The sequence below is a fragment of the Biomphalaria glabrata genome, chromosome 6 (genome assembly GCF_947242115.1).
Source record: "Biomphalaria glabrata chromosome 6, xgBioGlab47.1, whole genome shotgun sequence".
NCBI classification, from domain to species: domain Eukaryota; kingdom Metazoa; phylum Mollusca; class Gastropoda; family Planorbidae; genus Biomphalaria; species Biomphalaria glabrata.
The window spans coordinates 37242048-37266826 of NC_074716.1; the positions used below are offsets into that span (position 1 = coordinate 37242048).

The 24779-nt window shown below is 35.7% G+C and overlaps 1 protein-coding gene across 6 annotated transcripts in view; it reads left to right on the plus strand.

Annotated features, from left to right (window-relative positions):
* LOC106070961 (serine-rich adhesin for platelets-like) overlaps positions 1 to 24779 on the plus strand; it is an 82542-nt gene that overhangs the window by 23448 nt on the left and 34315 nt on the right. For 4 of the 6 annotated variants that reach the window (XM_056033876.1, XM_056033874.1, XM_056033879.1 and 1 more), the window contains exon 2: positions 14848 to 15229. In XM_056033876.1, coding sequence (XP_055889851.1) covers positions 14993 to 15229 — 237 coding nt within the window. In that variant the 5' untranslated portion in view covers positions 14848 to 14992. Of the gene's footprint in view, positions 1 to 14837; positions 15230 to 24779 lie in introns of all 6 variants that reach the window. The other 2 variants (XM_056033877.1, XM_056033875.1) reach the window with 1 other exon arrangement.

The following is a 24779-nucleotide window of genomic DNA, read 5'->3' on the forward strand; positions in this document are numbered from 1 at the left end:
AAAAGGACTAATGTCATACAGGAATCTCTAAACCTAAAAAAGAAACACCAACTTGAAAAAATAACTCTGGAATCCGCAATACATCATAATGAATCTCCACCCTGGGACGAAAGCTCTCTTCCTACTATAAGAGACCATATTGAAAATATAACGAAAAAATCTGACTACATTCCAGCAGAGCTCAAGGAAATAGTGAACTCTTTTCTACAAACTCATTATTCTAGCAATCTGTGGATCAGAGTTTACATGGTTGGCTCATGTCATAAAGCCACCATAAATGTAGGAACTGGAATACTCATCGAATGACCCGATGGAGAAAAACTAGAAAAATACATTGCAACTGGAGAGCTCTCTGACAGCCTCAGAGCAGAAAGGGAAGCACCAGAATTAGCTGCTACCATGCTCGCAAATCATCCAAGTACCCCACACAGTCAGATTGTCTTTTTAACCGTTGCGAAAACAATCCTCCAAAGCTTGGAAAACTGTTTTCTATGGATACCAGCACAAATAGAACTAGAAGGAAATGAGAAGGCTGACACACTCGCCAAGAATGTTAGAACAAACTCACAATTAAACATTGCACTCTATCCAGAAGAAATGAAAAAAACTGATAGTAAATAAAATAAATGAGAAATGGACAAGCTCTCATCCAAATCCCAAGAAAGACGAAGCCTATTATAAGCTTTCGACTCAGGACCGGACAGAACAGAATGAGACAACATATGTACCGGATGCTCAAAATTGGAACCAGTGAAATCAGCCCATGTGGAGTATCACCAGAGAATGCTGATCATATCCTTCAAAACTGTTCTCTTTACCATGAAGCCCGTACAAGACACTGGCCCCAAAACACCCCAATAGAAAGAAAACTATACGGATACGGAGGGCTCTGATTTGGATGTATGTTTTTATAAGCTAAAGAGATTTGAGCAGTTCATGTAATTTAAGTCCTGACGATTCAGTTACGTCATATCCCCACTGTGGACACTGCGTTGAAATCGCCCGCGATGACATTCTGAGAATTGATATTTGTGCTGTCAATTTCTAGGCCGATTTCATGCTGGGGGGGGGATGTTATACAGATTACTTACCTTAAATTTTCGCCCTTGTTTGTGAATCTCGAGGGTGATCACTGATGGCGTCGGTACGCCCATGCACTCGTGGACAGAGCACGATATGGCCTAAATTGTGCCGATGTGCCAAAAACTAAAAACTCAAATTTTTATACCATATTTAGGTGTTAGGATGTCGTTTTCCTTAAAAATCGGAACATAATATTAACGATAATTAGATTCTAAAACGTTTAGCTAGAAAATTAAATGTAATATACGACAAAAGTGCAATTTTACATAAATAGAGTTAAAATGTTTTTCATACAAATCCGGAACAACCGATATTCGATATACAAATGAGAAGAACATTATTTGTTTTATTTATTAGAAAAGGGATTTCAAACAGTTATTTGTGTTAGTAGATTTTTCATACAAAATTTGGAACAATTTTGGCGACGATTTGTAAGAAAATGTAAGTAATGTAGGTTGATTTCTTTTTCAAAACCAAATCCGGAACATTCTTTACAGATAAAAAAAAAACAAAAAAACTACTGTTATGTTACAGCTAGAAAATTCAATGTAAAGTAAGTCTAAAAAGTGTTTTTCAATAATCGTTTCTAGTAAATTACTTTCTTATTTTAAATTCCTGAACAACCTATTGTCGATATTTTTTAAACAAAAAAAAGTCATTTGACATAAATTTGTTTTAAGTTGAAAATACGGAACAATTTGATATCGATATAATTAAACTATAGTGACTTATTGTCCAAGAATATAAGGGTAATGTAAGTCAATGATGCTATTTCAAATAATCATTTGACATACATTTTTTTAATAAAACAACTTCCGGAACAACTTCATAGTTCTTCATAGTTCACAGTTTACATGTAATATAAGTTAGAAGAGCAAACAAAAATTCGTTGGCATTGATTTGTTTTTCACAAAAACATTCGGAACAATCTATTATAGGTACTTAAAACTATTGCAATTTTTTGGAAGGAACATTGAAGGTTAAATCAATAGCGTTTAGTGTTGTTTTTTATGTAAACGTGACGGACAGACAAAACGCACAAAAAAAGCGGCTTTTATCCTGATCGGGGCGCTAAACAAAAAATAAATAAAATCTGATTATTTTTTTTTTTTAAGGAATTAGTTTAGCACCATATCATGCCGCGTCGTTACGCTACTGCACGAAAGTCGCTGCATAAAAAGTCCATTTTAAAAATTGTGCGTGATATTTAGAGTAGTTTATTTATTCCGGACATTACATGAATTTGGACAACTTGCCGTGTTGTTGATTTTACCTCGTTTTGACGCGATTTATTTGCAAAAGTGAGGGTTTGTGCACTGCACATGTCTATTTTCGATCATTTCGTTTTCGACATTTTCCAGACAGGATACAACGTTAGCCATGTCCAAAGCCCTCAACAAAGAACGTAAAAGAGGAAGCCAGATGAGCCTGAAAGCCAAGCAACGTGCAATGCGCCCTTCTGTCGTGCTGAGCTGGACAGAGCGATTGCTAAGTGTAAGAAACGAAAAGCTCCGGGGCCAGACAAGGTTACCCCTGAGATGGTAAAACACCTCGGGGGCATTGCGAGAGGTAAACCCTGGATTTTATGAATCGAACCTGGGCAGAGTCCAGACTGCCCGGGGCCTGGAAACGTGCAATCATTGTACCAGTCCTCAAGAAGGGCAAAGACCCATTTCACTAACCTCAACCCTTGGCAAAATTGCTGAGCGCATGGATAACGAGCGGCTTGTATGGTCCTTTGAGAGTGCCGGTATGCTAGCGCCAGAGCAGGCCGGCTTTAGGCAGGCTTGAACCCGATTGACCAGGTCACGATATTCGCTTAGGAGGTGGCCGATGGGTTTCAGAGGTTCGAAAGCACATATGCAGTATTTATAGACTTAAAACAGGCTTATGACCCCGTGTGGGAGCAAGGCCTCTATCTTAAACTTAGAGCCATGGGTGTGCGGGGAAAGATATACAATTGGATACAATCCTTTCTGTCTGGGAGGAGCACACGTACAAAATACCAGCACTCCCTTAGCAAGCCAAAACAACAACTTAATGGCCTGCCCCAACCCCCTGTTCTGCACACTTTTCATGGCCTATCTTAATGATTTGTTCAGCTTACTGCGGTCCAAAAAACTGCTTTATGCGGATGACATTGTCCTCTGGTCAACCGGGAAGAAAGCCGACCATATTCAGGTGGCATTACAAGCAGACCTCCAAACCATCTCCTCGTATTGCGACAAATGGCAGATTCAGATAAACGTTGCCCAAACGACCTGGTCCCTGTTCAGCCTAGAAATCGACATTCTTAAGGCTCCATTCGAGCTTCAACTCGGTGGGCTGCGACTCCAACGTGAAAATACACCAAAATATCTAGGGGTGACCCTGGATAGAAAACTGTCAATGCTCCAGCATATCCAGGATGTTGAAAGGAAAGCCTCGGAGAAGTTAGAGTTACTAAGAAAGCTGGCCAGCACAAAGTGGGGTTCCAAAGCTGACATGCAACGCACATTGTACTTAGGGGCAGTCAGATCACAAATTAAGTATAGCTATAAAGTTCAAGTATTTAAATCAAATAATTTAAAATTTCTTCCTTGCTTTCTGTGAAGCACATTTTTTAATGAGCGATTCTAAATCGAGTGATTCACTTATCAGGTGTTCTATTGATATCTCTAGCGCCGATAGTCCTTCTTTTGACATTGTTGATCTTAGGTAATTTTTATCAGTTTTAATTTTGAAAATGACCTTTCGCAGGACAGTTACTAAATTTGAGCAGGTTGAGGATAAATTATTTTTATTATTTACAAATATATTCAAGTACTTTAACATGACCCATTTCAGAGTTTAAATAATTTTCGATTGCTCTTAGTTCTTTATACAGCTCTTTCCATTTCTATCAGTTTGGTTTGTCGAAGGATCAGTTAGTTTCAACTGCAGATTAGAACAATGTTTTTGTAAATCATCGTTGCTCATATTTTTAATGTTACTTATTTTATATACAGTTAAAAAATGTCTGTATGATCTTTCAACATCTCAAATCTGTCATTTAATGCATTTATCGTTGTATCAAGTATGGCATAGAAATAGAACATTTTAAAATTGTTTTCAGGGTCATTAACACTTTCATCACAATACTTGTCATTAACACTTTCATCACAATACTTGTCATTAACACTTTCATCACAATAATTGTCATTAACACTTTCATCACAATACTTGTCATTAACACTTTCATCACAATACTTGTCATTAACACTTTCATCACAATACTTGTCATTAACACTTTCATCACAATACTTGTCATTGAACATACGTTTTCTTTTTCTTATCCGAGAAATTTGTGATCGCGAAAATTCTGTATCAGAGTCTATTACAGAAGCCAGTTCTCTTGCTTCCAACGTAATTTTAACCAAATTTTCATCAGATCTTAGGTCTATAAAATAATTTTTTACTTTTTCAATGCTTCCAATGCTGATAAAAAATTCAATTTAGTCTGCTGCAACAATTTACTGACGATGTTGATTCGATTTAACAATAGTATTCCATATAACAACATAACAGATATATTTGAAATCCTTTAGTTTAGTGCCAAGACAATTCGCCAAAGCTATAGTATTCATGTCTTTCGAGTCATCTTCACTAACCTACACCAATGTATCATAAATTTCACCAATTTGTGTTTTGAGAGGAATTATTGCCTCTATTCGACTTTCCCATCGTGTTATAGATAAAGGTTTCAAAGTGAATTTTGATAATTTTGTTGTCAAAGCGTTGCATCTTGAATTGGAAGTAGAGAAAAACACACATAGCTTTTGAACAATGTAAAAAAAAATACGGTTGCAAATGATATTTTTGCGGCATCATTAACTACTAAGTTAAGACTGTGAGATGAACATGGTACAAAAAAACGCCCTAGGATTTAAATCCCAAATTTTCTTTTGTAGACCATTCTTTTTTTCCATTTCATATTCGAGCCGTTATCGTATCCCTGTCCTCTTAGATTTTTTATTTCCAGTTTTAAGTTTGCAATTGTTTCTATTATGTAGTCACAATGTCCTTCTCCACTTGTATCATTAATTGGGCAAAACCCTAGAAAATGTTCATGTATTTCTACATGAGGTGTACAAGAAACAGAACGAATACTAATTGTAAACTATTCGGTATGAGACACATCTGGTGTACAATTTAATATTATGGAAAAGTATTTGGATTCTCGCACGATTTAAATGATTTTATTTTCCATTTCACTTGCTATTAATAAAATAATTTCATTTTTGTATTTCTGATCCAATATAATGAGGTACATTTTTATAGCTGGAATGTTGAATACGTCGAAGATGTTCTGCCATAATAGTATCAAATTTTGAAATATTCTGTATTAATTGCAAACAATTTCCATTGTTTTTTTTCGGTGTCAAATAAACGATTGGAGGATCCTTTTCAAGCGAGACATTGCCGAGACAGATACCGGGACTTAATTACTGAATAATTCGTTCTATAACAGATTTCCAATGCTGCTTTTCAGTATCACAACGTTTACTGAGTTGCATCTATTGTTGTTTTATTTTCTAGAGCAAGTAATAGTTCTGTTATTTTTTAAACTTTTATTATATGATCTGCATTGTATTCGTGTCTTTTCAAAATTAATGAAACATGGCCCCAATAATTTACTCCTTTTGTACCCGCAATGTCATCTTTATTTATTTTTTCCTCAATAACCAACATTGGCCACAGAACATAGAATTAAGTGACTCTGAATACAAAAGTCATTGACTGTATACTTTTTCCAGTTCATTACTGAGAAAGCACAAAGCACCAGGCGCAGAACAGATGACAGAGAAAGAAAGCGTTACCGTATGAAAACAAAACATGTGGTATGGATGTAATGGAACCAAAAGAAATAATAAGAAAATAAAGAGGAAGATTTTGAAATAAAAAAAACAAAACACAAATAATGTCAATGTCGCCATATTGAAATATCGCTCAAATAGGACATATTAGAAGCAAAAATATTACAAAAATCTAAAGACGATCTAACAGTACATTTTTTTTGTACATATAGTTTAGATTTTTGAGCATAATTTTGTCACTGCGTTTTCGCCAATCATTTCGTGAACACACTCACATAGGTGAGCAATATTAACAAATGAACTTCACATTTTCGCATGCTGTTATTAGTTGTTTTGTCAAAAACAATAACAACCTTTCCTTTCATTGTTTCTCTTTGCACTTCAGTCCGATTGAGAGAGGATGTCATGCGAACAGTGCGTACCACGTCATTGACAGCTTTTGTTGAGCTTTCTCTCTCTCTCTCCTCATTGATTTCCATTTCTAAAAAAGGGAAAGGGAAATTTTTCGTGTCTCTCCGCATGAAGGGCTGGGTGTGGTTGGAGAACTGATGAATCATGCACTGCTGATGCCTTTCAGCGAGTTTATATCATTTTAATTGGTGTTATATCAGAGTTAACACCATATATATTTATATTTTTAATTGTTTCCAGAGCATCCTCTTTTTTTTTTTTTTTTTGATTTCTAATAGTCGGGCCACATTTTAACATATCCCTTAACATACTTTTTAGTCCGTGAATTATGAAAATATTAAACCTCCTGCTTTGTTTCTATGTCCTTTTCTCTCCCCCCCCCCTTTTTTTTTCTCTCTCTCTGGAAGTCCTCCCTCTTTTATTTTTTACCATGTGCATCGTAATTTCCTAACATGACTTTGATTTCGAACGCCCTGACACACACATGCACACATATTTTTGGCCCTTAAATTCTAATATTATTTTTACAAAGCTTTTATCAACTCACTCTGTGTGGTAAAAAGTTATTACACATTATTTCTCCGTCACCCAACCTCGGATCATGCTGGAATTTTGCAGTTATTTCTTTTACCTGACAACACAATCTTCTTAATAATCAGTGCTTTTTTTCTGACGGTACGCACCGGTACGGCGTACCGGCACCTTTTTCAATGTGGAGGAAAATTATTACTTTTCTTGCATTTTAACATTAATTATTAATTTATTAGTAGTTAAAATTAGGCAATCCATTACTGAGTACCGGCACCTATTTTTTTTTTACAAAAAAAAAAAAGCAATGTTAATAATAATAAAAATAATATACGCTCGTATCTCCATATCATGTTTTATCATGAATCATGTCTTCGGAAGTTGTCGTGGTCTGTCGGTCTAACAATAAAATAATGTTTGCAAAACTATCGATACGTTCACGTCTTTTTGTATTGTCGGAGATAGGCTTGTGGTAGTTGAGAGTTTTTTATTCATAGCTTGATATTTTTGCTGAAAATATTGAAAGCCGCCTTTTTACCTGCCTGGGTGGACCACTTCGGTGGCCGATTGTGAGTTTGTGATTCCACACAAACTATCTTTGTAACATTGCTTTGTTTAGAGCGCATCTAAAAAGAAGCGGAAAAGACATACAAGAAAGAAAGAATTTGCTTTAAAAATACAGATGATATTTCTATTTATGCTTTGGCTTGTCTTCGAGTCCGAAGATTGTTGAGTGAAGTATTTCATGTGTTTACGAATACCCATATGCGACCGACATATTTTGCCACATCCACCGCAGACATAACCATTGTCTTGCAGGTGGTCGATTTAGATTCTTTTACCGTCTACGTCTGTCCTCATCAATAGATTTTCTTTTGGTCTAAAATATGTATCTCCAGCTGTCTTGTTCCGAATCTGCCTCTTTTAGGTCAGTTAAATTTAATGGAGCCCAAGCTGGTCTTTAAAACGTTTCTATCGGGCACCTCTGTTACGCCGACCACCTTACAGTTCATGGAAGAGAGTAGACCTTCAAATGAAATTTTTAAAAGTAATTTCGGCTCTCCAGTCAATTGTTCGTTCACAGCTTCGTTATGTCGTGTGTCAGTACAATGCGTTGAAAGCATGTACACTAAATCCTTGATGATCTATGATGCCTTTTATGCTGTAAAGGAGAAGTACCACTACCATCACATGATACTTTTCAGTTCTAAACAACTTGTTTCCAACGGTCTTAATATTAAGCATCCATAAAGGTTTTTCTGAATTAAAAACACTTTCAAAAATCCTATCGCCATTTTCGAAACTAAAATCTAAAATTCTTTAAAGGGAAGCTCTGATGGTTTTTCAAATTTGAGTTGTTAACATATTTAAATTCTGCGTAAAAAGTTGTAATAGTAAACATTTTACCATTTTTTATTTAAATGCTTAGAAACATTTATATTTAATAAATTATACAGTAAATTCTTGACATCCAAAAAAAAAAAAGAAAGGGGGTTCTTTGAGATTTTGTTTTTAGGTTAGGCATACGTCATTTCTCTCAACAATACTGAAAAGGAAACTAAATTTAACCAATCGTATCGCTTCATTCTTACAGTAGCAGTTAGGCTTAGTGACGGCCTAGTCCAGAGCTATGGTACAGTTATATATAGATAGATCTAAAAGCATTAGGATAACCAACTCGAGAAAAAAAAGTAATATTTTCATCTAAGCCTCTCTTTGCCACAAGAAGTAAATAGATCGTGTGTCTGACTGATTAGAACAAACTGGTCAGTGTAAGGCTAGCCTAGACTACGTGTAGTCAGTCATGACAAGAAAACTAAGCGATAGTGTTTATAGTGCCGTTGTTAGTCAAGCATGTAAATCTACTTTTAACACCCTATTTTCTTTGCTTACAAGATCTGGATCTAACTGCATAGACAAAGATATATTTCTTTTACGAGAATGTAAACTTTACTGTATGGTTTTCCGTTATACAGTAAGTCAATAGATTAAATTGATAGGTCTGTGTGACATCACATAGAAACCCGGTGAAAGTCTGACCGTTTTGGCTGCGCAGGAAAATTACGTCAGAAAAACATCAATTACTAATTTATTATTGCAAATAAAATAAAAGAATTATATATTCATTATCTGTAAATCAAAACACAAATTATATAAAAAAAAAATAGTCAAAACCATCGGAGTTTCCCGTTAAGCTCTCTTTACTCTTTTGAACTATAGCGTAAGTGGTGACCCGACAAAATAGCGCAGAACAAATATTTAAATTGTATCATTATTTCCCCTTCATTTTACTTTAAAACACTTCAGATATCAATAGAATCAGCAAAAATGAATAATTATATATTACATATATATATATATATTATACCTAAACCGGACAGGAAATCTATAACATTAAACAAAAATGTTATATTTATTTCTATTCCAAAAATGCCCTTCGAAAACACACAGGCATGCTTCCATACTTGTCTGATTTACAAACATTAAAAACATTAAAAATACATTGAAAAAAAAAACAAAGCTTGTATTAAGTGTAATTATATCAATTAGTTTGGATCAGTCATGTAATTATATGTATGATTGAACTAGACAATAAATCTTTTCGATTTTATCAATTGTTTTTTGTTTAGCTTTTATCTTTCTCATTGCGCTATGATCCTGTCACTTGTCTGGACCAGTTGGGCATGGGGGAGGGAAGAAGGGGTATCTTGGTGAATGTTTTCATGATCGTTTTTTTAAATACATAAAAAAAAAAATATGTAAACATAGGGCTTAAGAGTCCTCAAGGGGACTTATTTAACTTATACTACCACATCTGTCAAGTACAATTTCTTTCCCTTGTTCAATATACCAAACAATATAATTGATTACTAATAGTTAATTAACTAATTTTTCTTTTTGATCCTTGTATTGTCAGGTAAATTGTGCAAAATTTCAGGTTAATCCGAGATAGGATGTGGGAGAAATAACGTGTACAAACTATTTACCATACAGGCAGTTGATATGAGCTTTATAAAAAGGACTTTGACAAAGTCAAAATGTATGCAATGCCACGTTGAAACTCCATCAGTGGCTTGTTTCCATACATTGGCAATACATACTGTATAGCTGCAAGACGTCTGTTAAGTTGGAAGTACTTTGTCTTGTTTGTAGCTTTACTTCGTTCTCCAGCATTGCATCTAAGAATCCTCTTCTGAGTGTACTCCTGAAGTGAGTGATCAAAGTGTAGACATTATGGTGATAACCGTCAATAGACAGCTGTAATGCATGGTGCCATCCCTCATCTGACTTGTTTGTTTGTGGTAGATAATCCTGAACTCGATCTCTAACATTCCACAATGCTATCGGAAATATTGGAAATACCGGCACCTTTTTCAATGTGGGGGAAAATTAATTATCGGAAATATGATGCTGTGCATCATATAGTTCTTCGAATGCGATATTTACTTTGCAGGTGGAACTAATGAAAGGGCTAACAGCATCGTGCATTTTTATCATGGCGATATGTAGCTGCTAGATTTTCATCTTTTACGTTACACCAGAGACCTTTTGGGTGGAATACACAAACGACACCATCTGGTCTCCTGAAATACTGTGCTTAACTTACTGCATTTTGACTTGGCTTCACAAAATCTAACATCACACTCGATATGGTACAAAAGTTGGTCTTAGCCCCAACAGTTTCCTGAAGAGTCAAACATATTTGGCTTCCTGTTTAGTGCATAAGTACGGCACAGAAATCAATGAGTGCTTATACTATGAAGACCTGTATGAACAACTCAGAACCAGTGTGGATAAAGTAATAGAAGCGTCTACAAAAAAATCTGCCCAGGAATTTACTAAAATCCGGTATACATATTATAAAAAAGTCAGCGTTATTTTGTATTGCGCTGTTTTGTTCGAGTCATTTTGTCGGCTAACCGGCCGAAGTAGTTAATTTCTACTACATGCGGTCCTGTGTGGAGGCTTTTTGTTGGAATTATGGTGAGTGGTAGTTGGCAAGAGTTAGCAGCTCCTGCGTTGAAGTCTTCTTGAAATGTTATGGGGTTACTCAGTGTTTGCACACTGTGCACATTTATATCTACGCAATGATGTCTTGGACAAAATGCTGGATGAGCCTAAATCAGAGTGTGGGTTTGAATTTCTAGTTGTTTATATACATTCATCCTTTTGGATCTTTGACTTTAGTCATCAATGTAGACTATTCGGATGAATGTTACATTTCTCTCTCGTGATTCTTGTACTTTGAATATAGAAATGTTTTCATAGCTCTAGAGTTTACAAAGAAAGTAGGAGTTTAACTTATTGTTGTTGGTGATAAGTTGTAAGCAAATAGAGATTGACTTTTCTGTTTAATACATATCATGATCAAACACTTTCTCTCCTTCAATTTTTAGCGGCTCCCGTAAGGGGAAAAAGCCGCTATTAGGTTTGTGCAAAATGTCAGTCTGTCCGTCTGTCTGTCTGTCCGTCTGTCACACTCAGATCTCGAAAACTAGAAGAGATATGAAAAATATTATTAGCGGCCCCCGTAAGGGGAAAAAGCTGCTATTAGGTTTGTGCAAAATGTCTGTCTGTCCGTCTGTCACACTCAGATCTCGAAAACTAGAAGAGATAGGAAAAATATTATTTCATCATTAAATGCGGCTTGAAAAGTTTAGGTGCAACGGCTACTTTTGGTTTTCTAAAAGCAAACCGTTTAATTTATAAAATTAATTATGCAAGCGATTTTTTTCATATAAATACACCAATTCTAAAACAATTAGGTAAATGTAAGGGAGGCAATGTTACAATATGCTAGCAAAGATACACATTTTTTGTGTATTTTCAGTATCACTAAGTCAAATATATTTATAAATGTACAGGAAATGTTTACAATAAATATAAATAATGGTTAAAGATGTTTTTTCTGGTCAACTAGCTGCTAAAATTAAAAGAAAACATTTCTGTTTGTTTATAAAGGCTAATAATGCACTTTGTATGTAAATATCATGCACATTTTTGTAAATGGACTTTTTATGCAGCGATTTTCGTGCAGTAGCGTAACGTCGCAACATGATCAGGTGCTAAACCAATTCCTTAAACTTTAAAAAAAAATCAGATTTTATTTATTTTTGTTTAGTGCCCCCATCCGAATAAAAGAAGATTATTTTTGTGTGTTTTGTCTGTTGGTCGGTCTGTCCGTCACGATTAGATTAACAAATAACACTAGAGGCTATTGTAATTCTGATTTAACCTTTACTTTTTAATTCAGAAATATTGCAATAGTTTTAAGTATCTATAATAGATTGTTCTGGATGTTTTGTGAAAAACAAATCAATGCCAATAAATATTTGTTTGCTGTTCTAACTTATATTAGATTTTATTTCCATGCTTAAACGTTGCAAGAAACACATGATCTTTAATATATCATTCCGGTTTTGTAATGTAAATAGCATATAAATGCTAAATAAAAATATCTATACTGATTTTTATTGCAATAACTATAAAGTTGTTCCGGATCTTGTTTTATAAAAAATAAATTATGTCAAATGATTGTTTGAAATCGCATAATTGACTAATATTACACTTATATTCTTTGACACTACGTCACTATAGTTTATTTATCAATATCAATTGTTGTGAATTTATAACTTAAAACAAATGTATGTCAAATAATTTTATTTTTTTCAAAAATATCGACAATAGGTTATTTAGGATTTTAAAATAAGAAAGTAATTTACTAGAAATGATTATTGAAAATCAATTTTTAGACTTATTTTACAGTTAATTTTCTTGCCGAAACATAATAAAAGTAATTAAATCGGTAAATAATGTTCCGGATTTTGTTTCGAACAAGAAATCGACCTACATTACCTTAATTTTCTTACAAATCGTCGCCAAAAATTATCCAAATTTTAGCTGAAAAATCTAATAACGCTAATATATGTTTGAAATCCCTCTTCTAATAAAAACAAATAATTTTCTCATTTACAAAAATTGGTTGTTAAGGATTTTTATGAAAAATAGTTTAACTCTATTTATGTAAAATCGCACTTCTCTCTTACACTACATTTAACTTTCTAACTAAAACGTTAGAAAAACGTATATATATTAAGTCTAACTAGCCCATCAAATGAAATGCTAAAAGAACAAACTTGGTGCACCAATGTCTATGATCCCTCGAGAAGCTTCTAAGCTTCTCGTATAGATGACATTTTTAGTCTAACTAGGACGTGTGACGTAATGGAACTTTTTTCCTTTGACGTCATATGGAGTTAATTCTTTAAATGAAATGCTAAAAGATCTCACTCAGTGCACCAATGTCTATGAACACTCGACAAGCTGCTCGTATAGATGACATTTTTTAGTCTAACTAGGCCGTGTGACATAATGGAATTTTTTTCCTTTGATGTCATATGGAGTTAATTCTTTAAATGAAACGCTAAAAGATCTTACTCGGTGCACCAATGTCTATGAACACTTGACAAGCTGCTCGTATAGATGACATTTTTTAGTCTAACTAGGCCGTGTGACGTAATGGATTTTTGTCCTTTGACGTCATATGGAATAAATTCTTTTAATGCTAAAACAACTCGGTATAGTAATGTTTATTCAACCTCGTAATGTGACTCGCATTTTAAAGACATCTAGTTTTAGATCTAATCTAGATTTTTTGCACTAGATCTAGATTTTTTTTTACACTAGAGCTAGATTTCTTACACTAGATTTAGATTTTTTTTTCTTACACTAGAGCTAGATTTTTTAAACTAGATTTAGATTTAAGTTCTAATTAAAATCATTATAAAATCTAGATCTAGAATTTCTTGGTCTAGTTTAGAATGTTTGTTGTTTTACATGGACGACGGGGGATAGGAACGGCTACCGTGGGCACACGTGTACTGCGGGCAGAGCTTATCTGCCGTGGGCAGCGTAGTTAGCAGGATAAGTACAGTGAGTTGCAGAGATCTTGCGGAGCTATGATGTCTCGCACAGAAACGTGGTCTATATGGACGTTGTACCTATTAAGTTGACAGGTGGGCTGTCGAATAGGCAGGCAAGTAGAGCCGATAGCGCCAAGTAGTAGAGCCAAATAGGCAGGTAGGCCAATAGGCAGGTAAATAGTAGAGCCGAAAAGGCAATTGAATAGGTTGACGAGTGGTTGTCAACCAATGCCGAATAAGTAGGCAGGTGATTCAAACAAATAGTTGAGCAGATCCCGGTAGGCAGGAGATGATACTCAATAGCAAATAGGCAGACACCTGAGGTAGGCACCAGGTATTCCTCTAAGAGTAAGAATAAATGAAATAGTCCAGACTCGATTGCCAGTGAGAGAGAAATGAGCGTGTATGTCCCGCCTTATCCTACCTTATAAAGGTCCGGAAGAGGTGGGCGGAAACAGGAAATGTCCTAGGCTAAAGATAATCTCTCACGTGGGTGAATTTGACTCGAGATGGGAGTCGCACCTTGGAGTGTTGAGGGGCGTGTTGATCTGAGTGATCTCTTTGATCAAAGAGAGACGTGGAAGAGGGGGGGGGGAGAAAGAGTGATTTGTATTCCACCCGAAGTGGAGTCAACTGCGACCGTCAGACATCCGGCGGGTAAGGCCAAATAGACTGTGTGTTTATCTTTTCCTGATCAAGGGGAGATAAGTGAAAGCCGTGGCCTAGTTGCTGCCAAGGTGGTGGACTCAGTCTAGTGAGAAGAGGAAAAGGTGGGGCGAGTGAAGAAATTATTTCCTCAAACAGGGAAATAATTAAAATAAAATAAATAAATAATAATTAATGCTGTGATAAAATTGAGTGACTCTGACAGCAAGCTTTTGATTTGTCACAGTCATATACTACTATTTGGACATTTTGCTCCATGCTCCATACAGCTAGACAGACACCAAATTCCAACTACAGTTTTACATAGGTTGTGTCATTAATACACTTTAAAAAATATAGTTTTTATACCACAAAATCTAGTTGTAAGCTTAACTTTTTTTCCTACATATAGATATCTACAGATTCTTTCCTGGGAGTAGAGGCAGTGTGTACATTCTTTACCGCTCAAGTCCTCGCAATGGAGCAAGCCATCCAGCTGACCCCCAGAGACAAGTGGAAACACAGGGGCACGTGAGGGCCCCCAAATTTCAGGTGCTGTGGCAAGGCATGTACCTGATGGCCGCTTTATCCACCTACGAAAACGGCAGCAAGAAACACGGTTGTGCACACGGGGTTCAGGAGTGCAGAAGGGGCCACCTTAGTAACGTGGTCACCAATCTTGGTAGCTGTGGTGCAATGTCCGATTTCGAACTGCTGGAGATAGACGAAAATGATAACAGCTTCCCATGGGGGCTAATCCACCACAATGAGCTGGCACACATGTTAAACAACGGTCTAGGCAAGGTAAGTTTTTTATAGATCTTTTTCATAATTGTTGGTTGTATCTTAGCTGCTAGCCAACTAAAATACTGCACTCTGCCTTAAAAAAAATATTTATTATAGATACACTCTTTTGTGTTGTTATGCCAAAGACGTATTGGTTTTATTAATTGTTAGCATATATCAGTTAGGTATAAGCAAATAGCCTGAACTGTGGGAAAAAAAATGTGTAGTCCAAGTAAACTACTAGTTCCATGTTTAAGAGATGGTGGGTTTAAACAATCCCTTCTACTTGAAATGTGAAATGGCTGCATCACCCTTTTTTTTTACAGATGTCAAGGAACGATAATTTGATATTTGCCAAATATGACATAATCAAAATAGAATTAATCCAAACTAAAAAGTGTGAGATTCACTGGCGCATTACCTACTATTCCTAAGACTTTGCGCACATGTTTTTTTTTACTTAAACTAGTCGACCGGCGGCGTAGCATACGCCGCTATTTTGCAGGGCCGACCTTAGGCCATTGCAGCCTATGCGACCGCAGTGGCCCCGCACTTTTATAGGACCCGCGCTAATTTTAGGTGTATAAATTATTAAATTAAACCATTTGATAACTTATAACAGATTTCCCGCGGCCTCCTGTCGATTTAACAGGAGGTCCTGGAAATCTCCTGAAATTGCAATATATACGAAAAAGTCCTGGAAATATTCGGAAATTATTAAAATCTTTTGAAAACTCATACAAATCTCCTGAAATATATAGTCGAAAATTGTCATTTTGGGATGTCATTCAATATGGAAAACGTTAATCCTACGCACGATAAAAAAAACGGCATTATGCAATACCCGCAATTGTAGAATCTAGTGAAAGAAGCTTCTCGCGCCTCAAACTAATGAAGAATTACTTTAGATCAACAATTCTCGTAGATAGATTGAAACATTTGGTAATTCTTGCTATTGAGCGTAATCTATGTAGGAAATAGAATTTTTATGATGTACTGTATGATTTCGCTATACGCAAGGCTCGGCTCGTTAAGTAAATCTGTACGTAGTAAAGAATAAATAAAATGCAAAGATGAATTTATTTTATAATACAAACTCTTAATTTTCACTTATTTTCCGTATGCCTGCCCAAATCTGGCTCCGCGAAATCCGTTTCGCATAGGGCTCTACAATGGTTACGTCTGGCCCTGCAATTTAGTGACGGATGAATACTACTCCCCCCCGCCCCTCTTTTTTTTTTTCACCTCTTAAATTACCTAGGATAACTCCCTCCGTTTGAGTTGCAAAAATAAAAGAGTGATCTTTCCAAGGTGTCCAAACTATTGAGCGTGTTCTGTCGCCTCGATAGTTACTACAGAGTAGATTACTCCCCCCCCCTCTTTTTTTTTAAACGTGAGGTAGAAATAAAAAAAAGAGTGATATTTTTTGGTTACAACGGTCCGGCCCTGCTTTTTTGTGACTATGTGTTCTCCTCCCCCCCCCCCTTGTTTTCTTTTGGACTAACTGCAGAAATAAGAGAGTGATCTTTCCTTTACTTCTTCTTCTCGTTTAAACTGTTGAGGGAAGAAGAGAATTATATATATGTAGATAGTTTTTGTGTTTGAATTTTAATTCTAATATGACATTGGTCATGATCTAGAGTTTGGACTTTTGGGAATGTCGTTAAATTTGATAAGGTTGGGCGTTTAAAACAATTTTGATTTTTCGTATTTGCGTACTTTTGACTTTCGACCAGGGATGAGCAAACTGCGGACGTCACGCAACTCGACGGAGTATAATGTAAGGTCTGTCACCACGTTCAAGATTCGACATACGTAAGTTTTGTTTGCTCAGAATTCTCGCTGAATTCTGAAAGTTTGATTCGAAACCACGCTACAGACCATTGTCACGAAGTTGTTGTATTTGTGCCAGCATGTTTCATTGTCTGTTGTTGTTTTTTTAGTTGGATTGGTATTTAAAACGAATTTCAGCAGCACTACGAGAAAACGTTCACATAGCTTTTAATGCCGTAGTAAACAAACACAAAAAGTAAGTTAAGTAGATTCGGCTTTGAGAACGTAGAGATTGGGGCATTTTTGTCTTTTATTTTACGACACTAACAATGCATTGTGTATAAGAAATTGTCACGAGTTGGTTACAAAATTTTAAGAAACAGCAACTTGTATAAACCAAACAATTCAAGAAGCTGAATACTATGCCAGATAGTGCTGTTCCTCAAAATTGACAAACCTTTTTCTGATAGCGAGTTAATTATAATTAAAAAATGCTTGTCAAGATGCAGCAACATAATTGCGCCCAGAATAAATGACAGCATTTCTTTATCAAGAAAAACCTTTAGCCAGACCAATTAGCAAAATACGTGACCATTCGACTGACTTCAGTGTGCAAGCAATGACATTTTGTGATAGTTTTCTTCAGCTAAATTGTTGTTATTTAGGCAGAGATTAAGTAGTTACTGTGCTAGTGTGGAGCGATTCAAGTAAACATCTGGTAGACAGCGTGATGTGACACCCCTAAAATAATAATAAAAAATGAAGACTGCACTGTTGAATTTGAAAAAAAAAATCATCCATCTCCATAACTATTACATTTGCTAATAAGCCCAAATGTCATGTGGTCAAACGAAAGATCGAAGATAAGGTTTAGATGTGTTCTTTTGTCTGAAACGGAAAATTATTATAGTAAAATGGCTGATATATACGACTGAATGGGATACCTTTGTTATAGAATTAGAATTGAACAAGGTCTCTAATTACAATTAAAAAGCCCCGGAAAACACATTTTCGGTTATTTTACCTACAGTAAGAAGTTCTGCTAAATTGTAGTGTCTCTTTACATAAAGCGGCATATTCACAAAAACATACAAGTTCTGCAGTTTCAGGTGCAAAACTAATTGCGCAAAGTTTCAACTAGATCCGATTACGTGTTCAAACTTTTTATATATATATATGTATGTAAAAGGATTAAAGACGCTTTTTTTTTGTTTTGTCTGTCAGTCTGTCTGTCCGTTATGTAAATAGCGAGAAAAAAAAAAAGACTAATAGCTATTGAAAATCTGATTAAAATGTAATTTCCCTTCTGAAACATCGGATTAGTTTTAAGTTTCTATAATAGATTGTTCCGGATGTTTATATATTTATAGTGAGAGAAAATAAGAATTCCAGATTAATCAAATGCCGTTAATTAAATTTGTGGGATGGTCTGTTATGAAAATTAGATGTACCATAGCCTTATGGAGATTGTTTTAAACCATACTTTGGTGTTAGGAAGTTGTTTTCCTTAATAATCGGACCATAATATTAACGATAATTAGATTTTCTAACGTTTTAGCTAGAAAGTTAAATGTAGTGTAAGAGAGAAGTGCGATTTTACATAAATAGAGTTAAACTATTTTTCATAAAAAATCCGGAACAACCAATTTTCGTAAATGAGAAAATTATTTGTTTTATTTATTAGAAGAGGGATTTCAAACATTTATTAGCGTTATTAGATTTTCATATAAAATTCGGATCATTTTTGGCAACGATTTGTAAGAAATTAAGGTAATGTAGGTCAATTTCTTTTTCGAAACAAAATCCGGAACATTATTTACCGATTAAACAACTTTTATTATGTTTCGGCAAGAAAATTAACTGTAAAATAAGTCTAAAAATTGATTTTCAATAATCGTTTCTAGTAAATTACTTTCTTATTTTAAAATCCTGACTAACCTATTGTCGATATTTTTGAAAAAAAAAAAATTATTTGACATAAATTTGTTTTAAATAAAAAATTCGGAACAATTGACATTGATAAATAACCTATAGTGACGTAGTGTCAAAGAATATAAATGTAATATTAGAATTATGCGATTTCAAACAATCATTTTTTTTTATAAAATAATATCCGGAACAACTTTATAGTAAATGAAATATAAATCAGTATAGATATTTTTATTTAGCATTTATATTTACATTTATTTACATTACAAAACCGGAACAATATATTAAAGATCATGTGTATCTTGCAACGTTTAAGCATGGAAATAAAATCTTATATAAGTTAGAAGAGCAAAGAAATATTCATTGGCATTGATTTGTTTTTCACAAAACATCCAGAACAATCTATTATAGATACTTAAAACTATTGCTATATTTCTGAATGAAAAATTAAAGGTTAAATCAGAATTACAATAGCCTCTAGTGTTATTAGTTAATCTTATCATGACGGACAGACTGACCAACAGACAAAACGCACAAAAATAATCTTCTTTTATTCGGATGGGGACACTAAACAAAAAATAAATAAAATCTTGATTTTTTAAAAAAGTTTAAGGAATTGGTTTAGCACCTGATCATGTTGCGACGTTACGCTACTGCACGAAAGTCGCTGCATAAAAAGTCTCTCTCTCTCTCTCACTCTCTCTCTCTCTCTCTCTCCCCCTCTCCCTCCCTCCCTCTCTCTCTCTCTCCCTCTCCCTCCCTCACTCCCTCTCCCTCTCCCTCCCTCCCTCCCTCCCTCTCTCTCTCTCTCTCTCTCTCTCTCTCTATATATATATATATATATATATATATATATAATCATCTCTCTCTCTCTCTCTCTCTCTATATATATATATATATATATATATATATATATATATATAATCATCTCTCTCTCTCTCTCTCTCTATATATATATATATATATATATATATATATATATATATATATACATACATATCTGTCAATCTATCTATCTGTATATATAGTTGTTTATCTGTTTGTCCGTCTTCTTCCGTTCGTGAGCATGTTTTTCATGACTGTCCATAGGTCGTTTGATTTGAAAATGGAAGCGAGTACCCCAGTGGTACAGGTTGAGATGTGAGGAGAGATTGATTGTACTTCTCCTTGGTCTTGGGGACAAACTTATCAGCAAATAAAAAAAAAAGATAAAAACTCAAGAAGCTAACTCACTGTGCGAACAATTTGAGAGGGGGGGGGGGAGGAGTCTGACAGTGGGGAAGTTAATTCAATGTATTTAGTTCATAGGCGACACACACATACACATGTTGTGACGAAGGTCACGGCCGACTCCGAGAATGAGTCACCCTCAACCCTTCTTTTTTTTTTTACCTCCCTTGTACCGTAAACACTTGTTTGATATAAAATCACTAATTTTTGTTTTCCACCTTTTTTTCGCCGCCTCTTTTCTCTCTCTAGTACGCTCTCGCTATCTTCTTTTGCAATTTGTTAGCCCATGTGTTTGTTGAATTGTTTGGCCACCCTTGTGTCCGAGCAATGAGTAAGGTGGTGGTCAGGAGTAAGGACTTTTCAGGATTCAACTTCTCTATGTTCGAAAATATTTATTTGGATCCATTTCCGTGCATTGACCCATGAGTCATGGGGATAGCTCGCCGAGTCATTCATTAGTCTTCACCTCCCAACAAGCTCTCTCTCTCTCTCTTTCTCGCTCTCTCTTCCACATCTGTCACAGTTTAGAGTTTTATCTATCCACTAAAATATCTAGGTAATTGTGGTGCTGTCATTTGAAACCGAATGGTATGGTTATCTTTGACGAAATCATTTCCAACACCGATAAACACTTATTTTCTAAATTATTTTTTTTTTTTATAAAAAAGAAGATTACAGTGATATGTCATACGCGTATTCATATGCAATGTCTTTCCTGTTAATTAGAGATTTAAATTCTATCCAATCATTTTTTTTTCTTGTCAATCAAGGCAACCCGTTCCATTCTTCATAGGAATATTCTCCTAGATATGGACTAAGAAATATACTTTTAATCCTACTAGCCAATAATGCACAATTGTAAAACATTTCTTCACGGATAATAAAGATGACATATCATTGTTATAATTCTAAATAGAAGTAACTATTCGCAAAACAGCTCAGACAGTACTCGCTTTGGTTGTGCGTTTACATTCGTCTCGGTTTTCTTTTATTGACATTTTAGGATTCAATTCACGTCCTTTTGCTTTACAAAATAGAGAAGTATCATTTTGTTTTTTAAGCTTATCTTTCAAATTAGTTGAAACCAAAAGGCATTTCTTTGTTGTTAAGGCACCAGAGTGTGGCCACTTTGTAGTCGATTGTTGCATTGACAGTGGGCTGAGTGTACGCATTTACAGTGGGTTACCTGAGGGTACGCATTTACAGTGGGTTACCTGAGGGTACGCATTTACAGTGGGTTACCTGAGTGTACGCATTTACAGTGGGTTACCTGAGGGTACGCATTTACAGTGGGTTACCTGAGGGTACGCATTTACAGTGGGTTACTTGAGTGTACGCATTTACAGTGGGTTACCCGAGGGTACGCATTTACGAAATTTCAGTTAAATATGATAATGAAACTGTTTGGACTAAAACCAAAGTGTGAGTAGTAGTGGGATAGTAGGAACTGAAGCAAACAAAAAAGGAATATAAAGAAATTTCAACTTAACTAGAGTTCTATTCGTCACATCAATTAGAGTTGTATTCGTCAATTAAATTTGAGTTGCATTCGTCACCTAAATTAGAGTTGCATTTGTCACCTAAATTTAGAGTTGCATTCGTCACCTAGATTAGAGTTGCATTCGTCACCTAAATTAGAGTTGCATTCGTCACCTAAATTAGAGTTGCATTCGTCACCTAAATTAGAGTTGCATTCGTCACCTAAATTAGAGTTGCATTCGTCACCTAAATTAGAGTTGCATTCGTCACCTAAATTAGAGTTGCATTCGTCACCTAAATTAGAGTTGCATTCGTCACCTAAATTAGAGATGCATTCGTCACATAAATTAGAGTTGCATTCGTCACCTAAATTAGAGTTGCATTCGTCACATAAATTAGAGTTGCATTCGTCACCTAAATTAGAGTTGCATTCGTCACATAAATTAGAGTTGCATTCGTCACCTAAATTAGAGTTGCATTCGTCACATAAATTAGAGTTGCATTCGTCACATAAATTTAGAGTTGCATTTGTCACCTAAATTAGAGTTGTATTCGTCACATAAATTAGTTGCATTCGTCACATAAATTTCAGTTAAATATGATAATGAATAATGAGTTGTATTCCTTTTGATGACCAGCCTTGAAGAGGGGTTGGGCTTTTAACCGCGGCATCTGTGAAGTATGGAGAAATTCCCTATGTTGCTGGCATGAACTCTTCCTAAGAGTGAAGATGTTTACTCACATCACGTCGTACATGAACTTGTTTGAACAATCTGTTACTGTTTTCTAATCCATCGACTAGTTGTGTATCTGACAACAGTTTTACCTTATGACCTTTTGACAATGCTGTCATATTGTACACATCACACATTTATTGTAATTCTAGACCTGTATGTTGTCATCCAATCTTGCCTTCACAACCTCCACTCTTGTCCTATCAACCCTAACCGTTCTCCAGTCTTTATCTTCACAGCCTCAGCTCTTGTCCTATCAACCCTAACCGTTCTCCAGTCTTTATCTTCACAGCCTCAGCTCTTGTCCTATCAACCCTATCTACCTATCGGAATTTAGTGACTGATTTTTTGCTTTGATTTTGTTTATTTTAGGTGAGATTTTAATACTAAACCATCACTTGCCCCAGGACAACCAAAGGGGTTTTGAGTTTAAAACACCCTCCCAGGGGAGTTCGAGTTTAAAAACCCCTACCAGGGGGGGGGGGGTTGAGTTTAAAACCCCTACCAGAGGGATTCGAGTTAAAAACCCCCTAACAGGGGTTTTGAGTTTAAAACCCCCTACCTGGGGTTTTTGCAGTTAACTCCCCCTCTTCTATAAAACAAAACAAAAAAAAAAAATGCAAACGAAAATCCCCTAATTGCAAGAGCACAGTTAAGGAAGATTTTGATTTTAAAACCCCCTCTAAAATTTACGATAAACCCCCTCTTCAACATAAAAAAAAAAGCTAATTACGCACTCAAAATGTTATGAGCGTAGCTAAATGGGTTTTGACTCAGTTTTGAGTTTAAATTCCACCTCAGCGGGGTTTGAAGGTAAAAAAATACCTCTTTAATAATAAAAACAAAGCAAATTATACACTCAAAATGTTATGAGTGTAATCAAAGGGGTTTTGAGTTTAAACTCTCCTCCAGTGGAGTTTGAAGCTACAAGTACCTCTTTAATATAAATAAAAGCAAATTACTCACTCTAAAATCTATGAGCGTAGCCAAAGGGGTTTTGAGTTTAAACCCCCCGCCAGGGGGGGGTTTGAGGTTAAAAAATACATCTTCAGTGTAAGAAAAAAAGCCAATCACGCACTCAAAATGCTATGAGCGTTGCCAAAAGGGGTTTTGAGTTTTAACCCCCATTCAGAGGGTTAAAAAATACATCTTCAGTGTAAGAAAAAAAGCCAATCACGCACTCAAAATGCTATGAGCGTTGCCAAAAGGGGTTTTGAGTTTTAACCCCCATTCAGAGGGGTTTGATGCAAAAAATACCTCTTCAATATAAAAAAAAGCAAATTACACACTAAAATTATTTGAGCGTAGCCAATCCAATCGGGGGTTTTGAGTTTAAACCCCTCTTCTACAGATGGCTTTTTTTTTTAAGTTTAAAACCCCTCCAGATGGTTTTGAGTTTAAGATCCCCCTACAGAGCATTTTGAAGTGGAAAACCCCCAACAGATGATTTTGACGATAAAACTTCTCTTTTCGATATAAAATCTAAAGCAAACTACAGTCACTTAATTCCAAGAGCGTATTCAAGAGAGGATACACATTTTTACCAGTGGCAGAGCTCCATTAATAAACTGCAGTGAATAGTCATCTGCCGAAATTGAAAAACACTAAATGTGGCTCAACAAAGATGGCTAAGACAGATTTTAGGAGTCAGTTATAGAGATCGGGTCTAAATCAAGGAAATCCTATGCCGAAATGGGAGTCGACCCCTTAGTAAGATTGTGAGAGAGCGACGCATGAGGTTTGCGGGACATGTTCTCCAACAAAATGAATTACGCATAAGAAGAGTAATATCCTAGTACAACTTGACGCCACTCATTCATGGAGGTCCTCATGGCAGGTGGGAAGGGGCTTCAGACATTACCAGTGACAGTTTTTATAAAAACAGCTTTACGGCAAATGCGCTGAACGGCGCGGGAGGTTCTAAGCCAGTGAGAATAGCACATAAGGTTTTTGAAATAAAACTTTTTAATAGCAGGAAAATGCACTGTAGATACCTCAGAATATGCATTTTGTTGGCTTTCAATACCAGAAATAGTGCTTGGCGGCGGGGCTTAGCCCCGCGCTGGGGGAGCTCATTGCGCTCCCCCAGACCCCCTTGCTAGTAATGTCGGGGAGTCTACTACAATTTTATGGAAACAGCTTGACGGCAAATGCGTCGAACGGCGCGGGAGGATCTAAGTCAGTAAGAATAGCACATTAGGTTTTTTTTTTAATAGCAGGAAAATGCACTATAGATACCTCAGAATATGCATTTTGTTGGCTTTCAATATCAGAAATAGTGCTTGGCGGCGGGGCTTCGCCCCGCGCTGGGAGAGCTCCTAGCGCTTCCCCAGACCCCATTGCTAATAATGGCGGGGAATCTACAATTTTTCCACTAACTCATGGAAGAATCTATTCTAGGGCACAATAAACGTCTTCCGAAA